Source organism: Helianthus annuus, chromosome 11, assembly GCF_002127325.2.
Source record: "Helianthus annuus cultivar XRQ/B chromosome 11, HanXRQr2.0-SUNRISE, whole genome shotgun sequence".
Classification (NCBI taxonomy): Eukaryota; Viridiplantae; Streptophyta; class Magnoliopsida; order Asterales; family Asteraceae; genus Helianthus; species Helianthus annuus.
Genome location: NC_035443.2, coordinates 175,264,701 through 175,277,529, shown reverse-complemented (window position 1 = coordinate 175,277,529; position 12,829 = coordinate 175,264,701). Strand labels below are relative to the sequence as shown.

The 12,829-nt window shown below is 34.1% G+C and overlaps 1 protein-coding gene across 1 annotated transcript; it reads left to right on the top strand.

Moving 5' to 3' along the window:
• The first annotated feature begins 2,176 nt into the window (after positions 1–2,176).
• Positions 2,177–10,283, top strand: LOC110888829 (FH protein interacting protein FIP2). Its single transcript, XM_022136332.2, has 10 exons — positions 2,177–2,225; positions 3,306–3,415; positions 3,917–4,057; positions 4,141–4,308; positions 4,570–4,665; positions 7,289–7,335; positions 7,497–7,570; positions 9,900–9,943; positions 10,026–10,106; positions 10,230–10,283. Exons 1-10 carry the CDS (start codon positions 2,177–2,179, stop codon positions 10,281–10,283), a joined length of 864 nt encoding a protein of 287 aa, XP_021992024.1.
• The last annotated feature ends 2,546 nt before the right edge of the window (positions 10,284–12,829 follow it).

The window sequence follows — 12,829 nt, the reverse complement described above, 5'->3', positions numbered from 1 at the left end:
GGCATCGCTCTAGACAACGAATGCCATGAAACACATATGCTTATGAAAGCATTAACAAGGACACTTGGACCAATCAAACCAGATGTGAAGTCGGACCCTGACGGTTACAAACGACAACAGAGAGCAGGAAGTATACTGGCTAGAAAACATCATGACAAAGCAGCGTCTGGGTTTCATGGAAGAATTGCATAACGCCACTTGTACCAACATAGAAATAGACTCAAAATTGGAGTTAATGCAAGACATGTTCAAATGGAGGCTTCAGAATCTTTAGGAACAAGAAGCTGATGAAGGTGAAGGTAATGACATGGATGAAGATCCAGATGAAGACTCCGAGGAGGAAGAAGATGACGCAAGTGATGGATACTTTTCGGATAAAGTACCTTCGACGAAGACTTTTAATTTTTTTCCTCTTTTTTGTTCTTCTATGTAATCTACTTTTTTTTAAGATAACTAAATTATATATTTCTCTCTTTATTAGCAAAACGCGAAAAAAAAAAACTAAAAAGGGTTAATCCTTACAAAACGCCAAAAATAACAAAAAATATTTTTCCTGCTTAATATTTTATTTACTCCGTTATTGTATTTTGTCATCTTGGTCTACATAACGCCATTTAAAAAAACGCCAAACTTAGAAGATAGGACGTCTATAACCTATAAAACTGATAAAAGCTGATCAACACAGTAAATACAAAAACAGTAACTGAAAAGACAGTTACTTTATTACTATCATTTATTAAAATAAAAAAATCCCACCTAAACTACGCGCTAAAAAACTCCTATAAGAGAGGGGTCTATACACAATGAAATTGATCACACCCAGAAAACACAAACGCCAAATCCTCTAGAAACCACTCACTTTAAACGCCAAAAAAATGTTAGTTAAAAAAACCACAGATGGCAAAACTTTCACTGAAATTGATTCTTTTTCTGAGGGGGTTATCTCAATAATATTTTGCTGAATGAGATGGACAAATATTTAAGAAAAAGAGACTGATGACAGTGATATGCCATCATGTGAGCTTTCTTCTTGATAAATATCGGCATGGAATAAATGGATCAACACAAGTGTAAAACGTTATCTTGGACTCCATTATTATAAATAGCATCAAGCAAAAATTGATCTTCAATTACATGCCACCAAACAAGAATATCACACCAAAACACAGGATGCCACTAAGCAGCATTGTTCTGAAAAAGACGGGGTTTAGTAAGAAAGTTGGCATCTAGCTAAAGTATTCAAAAACGGTTCAAAACGTCAAAAACAAATTCAAGAATAAAGAGGTTGATGACAGTGAAGATTCGGAAAAACAATTAGATTACCATTTTTTATTATTTTTGTTTTCATTTTGTATTGTTTTATATATCAAGTTATATGTTGTTTTGTTATCTAATTCTCTATAAATAAAATACATTATTATATAAAACGCCAAAAACTACAAATACCAAAATGCTAGTAGTATGAAAACTGGGAGAACGGGTGCTGGCAAAGCACCTTGAAAAGGGTATTAAACGCCAAAAAAATTGGTCTTATTGTAATCTTATGCAAATATTAATGAATCGTAATGAATTATTATACAAAACGCCACAAACGCCAAAAAAATTAATCAGAAAACGCTATAACGCCAAAAAATTATATATGTGACACAAAAACAATTAATTCAACGCCAAAAAGTTTAATAAATACAATTAACGCCAAAAAAAACTTAGACGCCAGAAAATATTATACCGCGTTGGGAAAATAAAAGAAGATTGAAAAGACAAAAAAACCCATCCGCCCTTCTCTATGCCGCGTGCCACGTGTTGGGCCAGGATGCGTTCTCACCGTTCTCACACTTTTGAGCGTTTTCTCCTGATCACGTTTCAGATAAACAAAAGGAAGCAAGGCGTGATTTATTCCACACCAAACGCAATTTGCTTGAAAAAAACGTCTAAGGGGGCGGAGAAATGGGCGTGAAGAGCCGTTGTTGAACCAAAAAATACCCAAACAGTTCACCACTACGCGTGGTCTTTTAATTTTGTAGACATTTAAAACTTTCCAAATCACTTTTGTAGTTCCAACACCACCTGCCAAACGACTCTTCAGTTTTCACCTTCTATCCCCACATAGTACAAGAAAACCGTTTTAGCGTCTTCATCTTCAACGGTTGCACTGTGAACTTCTGATCGATAGGCGATGACGACGTCTTCCGATGCATGTTCTTCAATTGTCCGTCTGAATATAGGTCTCTTGCCTTTCAGTTTAATCTTTTACTCGTCATTTTCTGTCATTTGGCTCTGAATTGATCGACTATTATGTATGTTTATATTGGTTGCTACATACGATTACTAGTTGGTCATAAGTTTAAGTAATTTATTGAAGCATGATATTCAAATTTTAGGTTTAGCAGGCGAGCTTTTTTGATTTTAACTCACGACTCATGGATAGTCTGTATATAAGTGACTGTAGGTTTTATGGGGGTGTGGTTGATTTCATTTGTTAATTTGATATTATTATGGGTATTCAGTTGAATCGAATTTTTAGCCAAAAAACAATTTATTCTAGTTCAGTTTTTAAAACTACAACAAAGTTGATTTATTTTGAAGATAAAAAAATATACAAGTTTATAAAACTAAAAAAAAAAGGTAGTTGCACGGTACCCCTGACCGCGGAAGGGATCTCCCTTCCCAGTTCACCACCCGACAAGGATTCCTGGCGGCAAATACCCATAGCCATCAAAGAGGGGTAAGAAACATGTTTCGAACCCGAGACCTCGAGTGTCCTCGGTCCGGCTTTAAAGCGGGTGTCGGTGGCCACCAAAGTGGCACTAATGGGAATTGAACTTGGGTCTCCATTGGAGAACCCAAGTCACTCCACCACTAGACCACTTGTGGTGGTTAAGTTTATAAAACTAATAAACCATTAAAATGTGAAATGACCAAAATCATAATTGGAGCATCCAAAATACAGATTTAAACTACCAAAATAATTAAAAAAATAAAATCAAAGTGGCAAGAGACAACCTCCAAAACATTTATAGTGCCAACATTCAACTTAAGTACAAGTTCATAGCAAGTAAGCAAATGTTAGAATATATAAAAAAACACATACGTATAGTTATAAATTATGTATAGTATAGAAATAACAATTATATGCATAATTCTAATCTAATTTTTGAATCTAGGTGAAAATAAAAAAAAAATTGAAGTTCGTTATCAGATCTCGAAATGAATTCGATCCAAAGATTCGAACTGATATTTGTATTTGTAATTTCAAGTTTGTCGAGCCATGATTCGAATACTTAACACCCCTGGTTGCGGAACAGGTGGAAAGGAATTTTGCACAACTGTTGATACGCTAACTCACAGGGAGCCTCATTCGATGCTTGCTGCCATGTTTAGTGGTCGCCACACTGTTTGCAAGGAGTCTGAGAAGGTTAGTATATATGTAGACACAACTTGTTTGGTTGCAAGATCTGCTGCAATTCATGTCTTTTTTTTTATAAACATAATTACCTTGTTTTGTTTTCCAATTCTTGATTACTAAATAATTTTAGGTATCAAACTTCTTGAGCCTTGTTAACAGTGAGCATCCAGATTTGAAATAGATCTTTTATGTGTATTGATATTTGAAAACTAGATCTTTTATTTAGCAATGACTACTATAATAGTTAATAAAATTATCTGAGTTAACATATGTAGACAAAACTAATACGCAACATGTTTAGTTGCAAGATTAGGTGCCTTTCATATGTTCATTCTTGATAAGCATATATAGTTTTTTTTTTAATTCCACTTTTTGGTTTTGTTTTTGAAATAATACTTGGATCATACTTTACTTTGTAGGGCATCAAACTTCTTTAGCTATATTATTAGTGATCATGCCGATTTTCTTGCGCTCAAAAGGACATGCTTTGAACATTTGGTGTATTTGCAGGGATATGTGTTTATTGACAGGGATGGGAAGCACTTTCGGCATATTTTAAACTGGTTGAGAGACGGTGTAGCTCCTATTTTCAACCTGTCTGATTTAGAGCGTGTAGAGCTTTTGCGGGAAGCAGAATACTATCAGCTTCTTGTAAAACATGTTTTACTATTCTAAGTACCCTAATGATCTATTGTAAAGTACTTCTTAAAATAGTCTTTTTTTGATTATGTCAGGGATTGGTGGATAGGATAAATGAGGTCTTGAATAAAAAGGAAGATGAACAAATGGATCCTGACTTTACGCGCGGTGATATTATCAAATGTGTACAACATGCCTATGCAGTTGGCGGACGTGTCAGATTAATAGGAGTAAATCTCTCTGGGCTTGATCTTTCAAAATTGGTATGATAAAATTCATCTTGTTTCGAAAGATACTTGATGTGTGTCGTATCATGAGTAATATTTTAGGACATTAAGTTATAACATATTGTATCTATTATAGGTTTACACTTACCAAACCCCAAATGAATTCGGGCAGGTTTCCTTATAAAATCGATATATTTAGAGCTAAAATTATGGATAATTGTTTTTAACTGAAAACCTGTCACTAGAAAACTCATAGCCTCTCTAATAAACCTATTTTTCCCATTATAACCAATGCAGCACTTGTCGCTGCCGCATATGGGTGTGGACTTCAGCTTAGCATGCCTGAAAAATGTTAACTTTTCATGTGCTAATCTTCATCTTGCTAGATTTCAGGTAAATTAGTTAACTTGGTTTATATTTTATTTTTTCACGTTAATTAAGTATATATTTAATGTTGTTGTTGGGTGCGCATCTTATGCACATACTAAGAAGTCACTATAGAGTGACAAGTGTCCCAAAAGAAATCAAGTGGGAAATGTAATTTTGTCAAAGAAAATAAAAAGATTATGCACATGCAAGTCACATGCTATTTCCCTCCTATTTTTTAAATGTCTATGACTTTTTTATACGGCATTTGTTTTTAAAAAAATTATACCATAAAATCGAGCGTCTTTTTATCTTTAATATGAGTACCGTATTGTTATATTTAGGAAAAAAAATCAAAAACCCAGTTGTGTATTACACAATGGACATAACGTAAAACACAATGAGAAAACCCAGTTGCATATTACACAATGTACATAACATACAACACAATGAGTATCAAACCAAAAAGACAATGGAAAGTAGACCAAAAACACAATCGATGACAACAGATAAAAGACACAGTGAATATCAGACTAAACACAATAAGTATTAAACTAAAAACACAATTGATGACAACAGATAAAAGACACAATGGACAGCAGAATAAAACACAATCAGGCAAAAAACACAATGGAAAGTAGACCAAAAACACAATCGATCAGATAAAAGATACAATAGATAGCAGACTAAACATAATGAGTATCAAACTAAAAATACAATTGATGACAACAGATAAAAGACACCATGGACAGCAGACTAAAACACTATGGACAACTGACAAACACAATGAACACCGAACTAAAACACAATATGCAACAAAACAAAAAACACAATGGACAATAGATTAACACACAATCAATAGCATAATAAACACAATGACTAGAACCTATAACACAATGTATAGAAAACCCAAGTATAACACTCTCTTCATTGTGTCATACATGGTGTTATAGGTTCTGATAAGAACGCAATAGACATAAGCCAATTAACATTGTGTTATAAGTTTTGATAATAACACAATGTATAGAAACCTTAGTAAAAACGTAAAGACCAAAACCCAGTTTAAAGACACAATGAACATAACCTTTAACACAATACAAAGAAAACCCAGTAAAATGAAATTTTTTATTTTACTTTTATATAACAATATCATACTCATATTAAAGATATGGTGATTTAAAAAAAAAACAAATTATGTCGTATGAAAAAGTTATGGACGTTTTAAATTGATGGAGGAATTGACATGTGCTTTGCATGTGGAGAGAGAAAGTCAATAGATATTAGATTCCTTTTATGCCATTCCATTCTTTTTTTCCCTAAAATTAATCTTAACTCTCCAAATCTAAGATCAATGAACTAGAATCATTCTTACCCTTCTTATTTATGTCTCATTTGTATTTGATCTTGATCTTAATGTGTATTATAGTTTGAGTTATTCTACAAAAGAGTATAAAAATAAGAAGTGTAGGAAGCCACTATAGAGTGACAAGTGTCCCAAAATAAATTAGGTGTGAAGGGTATTTTTGTCAAAAGAATAAAAAGATTATGCACAATCAAGTCGCATGCTATTTCCCCCTACTTTTTAAATGTCGATAATTTTTTTATACGTCATTTGTTTTTTTTAAATTATACCATAAAATCGAGCGTATTTTTATCTTTAATATGAGTACCATATTGTTATATTTAGGAAAAAAACATCGAAAACTCATTTGCGTATTACACAATGGACATAACGTAAAACACAATGAGAAAACTCAGTTGCGTATTACACAATGTACATAACATACAACACAATGAGTATCAAACTAAAAACACAACAAAAAGTAGACCAAAAACCACAATCGATGACAACAGATAAAAGACACAATGGATTATCAAACTAAAAACACAGTTGATGACAACAGATAAAAGACAAAATGGACAAAACACAATGGACAACAGACTAAACACAATGAACAACGGATTAAAACACAATGCGCAAACAAAATAAAAAACATAATAGACAACAGATTAAAACACAATCGAGAGCATAATAAACACAATTACTAGAACTTATAACACGATGTGTAGAAAACCCAAATAACACTATCTTCATTGTGTCATACATGGTGTTATAGATTCTGATAAGAACGCAATGGACATAACCCAAATTAGCATTGTGTTATAAGTTTTGATAATAACCCAATGTATAGAAACCTTAGTAAAACGTAAAGACCAAAAAACCCAGTTGAAAGACACAATGACCAGAACCTTTACACAATACAAAGAAAACCCAGTAAAATGAAATTTCTTATTTTATTTTTATATAACAATATCATACTCATATTAAAGATAAAAAACGCTCGTTATTATTATGGTGAATTTTTTTCTAAAAAAAATGTCGTATGAAAAAGTTATGACCGTTTAAAATTGATGGGGGGGAATTGACATGTGTCTTATGTGGAGAGAGAAAGTCAATAAATATAAGATTTCTTTTATGCTCTTCCATTCTTTTGTTTTCTTGAAATTAATCTCAACCCTCCAAATCTAAGATCAATGGACTAGAATCTTTCTTACTCTTCTTATTTATGTTGTCATTTGTATTTGATCTTAATCCTGTCTTTTTATTCATTATTTGGATCTATAATTATGTTTTGTATCTTTATTCCAGAGGGCAGATGCTGAAAATACTAATTTTCACAATGCAAATTTGACCAAGTAAGATTTTGCAAACCCATTATAGTTTTTGATATGAGACATAAAGTTTGCAGACATTTCGGTGTATTCAGACACTTTTTACTTGGCATCTTTTGTGAACCTTAGAATCATTTTTCTTCCATTTTTAGTCAACTCAATTGATTTAGTCTTGCCTACGAAAGTTGTGTGTTCTTAGGGGCTAATCTTTGTGGAGCTTTGCTGACGGGTGCTGATCTTCAGGAGGCAAACTTATCTTGTAAGTTGTAAATATATCTTCTTCTCATTTTATTAAATTATAATCTAGGGACAATTTCGTATATCCCTGTAAAAACTTGTATAATATCATATTTACTTGACAAAATTAGAATAAAATATCCAATATACCATTTTCAAGAATATAACATTTATGGCCTTCACTTAAATTTATATTAGGATTTTAGTGTTTGGAGTGGAGGAGGAAAAAGGTATAATGGTTATATTTTAATTGTATTAAATGGAATTTGTAAATATGACAGTGTATTTAGCATTGTTATTAAAGGTGTGAGGCGTACTCAAGGCGCTAAGGCTACTCAGTATGGGAGAAGCTAGTCCTTGGAGGATGACCCTCCACCTCAGCACCACGTCATAGTCCTTGGAGGATGCCCCTCCAAGGATGAAACCAAGGAAATGGGTGATGGCCCTACCCCACCTTGTTAATTTATCTATTTTTTTAATTTTGGTAAATTAAATATGCAATATATATATATATATATATATATATATATATATATATATATATATATATATATATATATATATATATATATATATATATATAACTAAAATTAATTTAAACTCTAAAATAAATTTTAATTCCAACATTACATTAAAAAAACCAACCTAATCTTAAAAAAATTATAAAAACTACTAGTCTTCATCCGGTATGTTGACATTGGGTTCGTTTTGTGCGTCGTTCCAAATGTACTTCATCAAGTCCGCTTGTATGTTTTGATGTGTGTACTCGTTACGTAGAGAGAATCCGTTTAAATCTTGACGTTTCTGCCTCTTCCTCCTCCTCCATGATCATCTGCGCTGCGTGCATAATGAAGTTCCCAAAAAAATAATTCGCCCTCACCCGAAGATGTTGAACACCACGATGAAGAAGAAGACATGCCTATATTTTATAAAACTATGGTGGTGTATAAAAAATGAGAGAGATTGGATAGATTTTGGGTTAAAAGTGGGAGAATAAAGGGTATATATTTATAAAGCGGGATTGAAAAAATATATTTTTTTACAACGGCTACTTTCATTCAACGGTCAATTTTTTGTCTTGTAGTGTCCGTCTTCATCATCTGGGAGGCGACGTTCATGACGACGACGTGATGCTCGAGATGGTGTTGAGGCTCGGCGACGGGCCAGGACGGGCCAAGCCGAGCCCAACAACGAGTGGCCTCAGGCTCCGCCTAGGGCCTAGGTGAAAGGCGCAAAAAAAAAAGCATGGGCCTGAGAAAATAAAAGCGCACTAACATAAAAAAATTATAATATATTTAGTAATGGAAAATAACACCTTCAAATACCAAAATATTTCAATACCATAATCTTCAACATAAAGTACCAAATCGGATGTGTGACAACAAAATTCAGATTTCAATCCATAAAAAAACCAAACTTTATGAGTTGGTAAAATAGAGAACTAAAGATTAACATAGTTATCTCATGTAAAGGAATTAATAGAAAATTACTAAGTTCGATCAGAAAACACTTTATTTGCAGAAATTAATCAGAGAACAAAACACTATATTGTGTATGCAAAAGCATAACTAAATCAGAAATAATAAGCTCGTAATGAACACGAACAAAACTAAATCAAAAAAATACTGCAGAATATGAGAAATATTAAAAAAAATATCCCTATTTATCAGGAATAATATGTAGAATTGAATCAGAAATATACAAATTTGGATTTGAAAAACTCAAACTGAGATCTGGATTATTGATATAATCGGATGGTTATCCCTTTAAATACTGCAGAATATGAGGGATTTGGGAATTAAAAGAAACTGTTGATTCGTATTAGTTGTGTGCTATAATTACTAGGAATCTCTAAAAAATCGCCTAGGCTCCAAAAGTGTGCACTTTTGATAACAATGGTATTTAGGTTTTATGGTATGTATATTATTTTTTGAATGGCGTACGGTTAGGATGTGGCTAATCGGGATAGTATGTTAGTTTCACCAAGTTAGTATTAAAATTCTCTTTGCCTGGATTTGAACCCAGCACCTCCATGACAAGCAAAGCTTCTCACCTTCGCCCTAACCACTAGGCCAAGAGATCATTGGTTTTATGGTATGTATATTTGATATTAGTTCTTAATAGTTGGGTAAATCTGATATTATGTAAGTTCACAAGGTATATATATGATGTTGGATGTCTGGTTTGTATACTAGTCAGTTATGAGATGCAATGTTATGTTGTATTTATTAAGAAGGTAAGCCAAGTGATCATACAAACAAATGGACAAGTATGTGGTGGAGATTATGTTGTTTCATAATTTTTTAAAAGAATTTAATTATTTTTCTTTATTATTTGCATTTGGGTGATAGGTTGCCGTTTGGAGGGAGCCAATTTAGAAGGAGCCAATTTAATGGTATGTGAAAACATTAACAGTTTAGGATATAGTGTTTTGGGAAAATTCTAATTGAATCTTGTTTCTCTCTATACTTTTTTAGGGTGCTGTTTTGTATAATGCCAAATTGAAGGGTGCTAATCTTCGACGTGCTTGTCTTGATAGTGTTAATCTTCAGGATGCAGTAAGTAACATTAATATTATGTAGTTTATCACATACATCCTATGAAAATTGAAAAAATTGGTTTGGTTTATTAAAGCTGAGACCATTAATTTGATTATTGTAACTTATGATTTAATCTTGTAGTGTTTGGAAGGCGCGAAGCTGGACAGGGCGAATTTACACCAGGCAAATAGATAACTATGACCTGATTTCATACGCAAGAAGATTGGTGGTGGCTAGTCCTTTCTTTTGGTTTTCATTTTATTGCTCTAGCTACCTAATTTCAGTCTGTTGTTACTCTATGGTTCCAAGTATCATGTGATTTGAGTAATTATTTGTGGTTTAAAACAAGCTTCTTGAACTTCTCATACGATTTGAGAACACTACTTAACTATATATAATCCGGTTTCGCTCATACCAAATTTGACAAAATAAAAGAACATGCTCATGGCTAAAATGCCATTAAGTTTTGAGAACAATCCATGCAGCGATTTGATAGGAAGAACTAGGGTCTTTTTTATATCACTTTACAATCTTGTGCCGAATAAACAAACTGGGTGCGTATTTAAGTGACTCATCGACTTATGGATATATCTTGTGAATTTAATAAAGTTGAATACTTGAGAGCACCCGTAGTGGTTTGAGGATTAGGTATTTTTTTGCCCTAATCCACGCCCAATAATGCCCCAGCACCATCCCTTGCGCGTTTTTTTCAAATTTTTTCCGGGCGTTTGATTTAAAACGCTAAATTTTCGCAAGTTTTGATGATTTGATCGTTGGGGATCGGTCATCAACGGTAATATAAAAATTATTATTTCTTTATTTTTAATCCATTTTCTACCTGTAATAACCCCACTTTCAACTCCATTTTTTATAAACTTTTATCTCTTCTCTTCACTACTTCACATTTTATAAAAAAATATATCATCAATCCCTTCCGAGCCCCTTTTTGGTTTTCCTTCTAGACCCGGCAACCAAACTTCATATCGCCAGAACATCACCCAACCGCAACCGTCCTACAATTTCCAAGATATGGACCCGAATATAATGGCGTACACGCAATTATTAAACATGCCTCCGCAATTCTTTTTAGTAACGTAATTTTTTAATTTAATAAAATATTATTAGTTTAAAAGAAAAATAGTAAAAAACAATTGGGTAATCATTGGATGGGGCATTATTGAGTATTTATACCACTACACTCATTTTAAAACTAATGCCCCATAGAAAACCTGAACCCGGGTACACAGGATATGGATTTTCCTGGCCAATACCTGGATACTTGAAAATTAAAACCCGGTCACATCCGAATCTCGGTATGTACCCGAACCCGAGTTATAGAAAAAAACCCGATTTATGCACCTCTAAATGTAATGATTATGTTAATGATTGCGGAGCATCGTTTACCGGGCTGTGTTTTGTTTGTGTGGGCCCTGCTTATGATCGATGTAGAGATGGGCATAATAACCGGTTCCAAACCCGACCCGGTGGAACAGACCTGAAACCGGTTCCGGTTCCTACCCGGCTAATAGTAGAACCGGTTCCGGGTTCAAAAAAACCCGTAGGTTCCAACCCAGTTCCACATTTTATAAATAAAATCAGTTCGTACCCGGTTCCTACCCGGACCCGGTGCGTACCTGGAACCCGGTTCCTACCCGAAACCGGTTCCGGGTATTACAAAAAAAAACCCGATATGGCCATCTCTACCGTTAACTTACACCTACAAGATATAAACTGTCGGTTAAAAGACTAATAAGTTACTGCTTACTATAAGTCTAAAACCATACGCCCACTGTTTTTTTTTTTTTTTTTTTTTTTTTACAAATACAAATTGAATGGAACATTTTCTAAAACAACAGAAACCACATACTCTCACCTAATCCAAAGCAAAACCCGTCGATATATGTGAGGTGAAAATAGAAGAATAAAAATCTTTCTTTAATTACATGGCAGATCTATGCTTCTAAATAATGGGTTTTGAAGATTCAGTTCTAAGTTCACAAGAGTGGTCGTAAGTCTGAGATCTAAGCTTTGGTGTGTCCCTCCTTTTTGTGTTTTAATCTCTGTTTGGTTTCATTTGTTACTGATCGGGTCGGTCCTATTCTTGTCGGTTTTCCTTGGTCCATACCCGAGAACCGAACCGAAACCGAATCTTGCTTGATGTTAGAACCGAAGAATACCCTATTGTCTACAATACGTCCGAGTTTCGGGTTTTTTCGGGTCAACCCGAAATCTGCTCACCCCTAGGAACCGGTCTTCTGAAGAACTGGAACCGGGTATTAAAAGGAACTGGAACCGGTTCCACCCTGACCCAAACCGGTTACACTCGGTTCTAGTTTTAATGGTTAAAACCCGGGTAGGAACCGGCACCGGGTACAACAAGAACCAGTTCCATTGACACACATTCAGGAACCGGGTCCGGTTAGGAACCGGTTCCGGGTATAAAAAGGAACCGATTATGCCCATCTCTAGATCGACGCATAATTTGAGTAATTGGTCCATCTACACGGCTACACATCAGTGAATAATTTTGTAGACTTATTTATTTGGACAACATGAGAGTAGATTAGGCTGGACGGTGTGGGGACCGACCCTAGCCCGTCCAACCCGGTCGCCAATCCAAACACCATTTCAACCCCCCCCCCAGGCGTCGTCCAAAACGTCGAGACCCAAACGGTGAGGACACTCACAAAAGGACAAACCTCCCTTCACACACACATATACATACAACTCATATATATATA

Bases quoted from the DNA above. Each gene is read 5' to 3' on its own strand.
- LOC110888829 (XM_022136332.2), top strand. From the start codon at position 2,177: ATGACGACGTCTTCCGATGCATGTTCTTCAATTGTCCGTCTGAATATA. The intron at 4,309-4,569 runs GTATGATAAAAT...TAACCAATGCAG, and splicing joins GGCTTGATCTTTCAAAATTG to CACTTGTCGCTGCCGCATAT. The intron at 10,107-10,229 runs GTAAGTAACATT...TTAATCTTGTAG, and splicing joins GTGTTAATCTTCAGGATGCA to TGTTTGGAAGGCGCGAAGCT.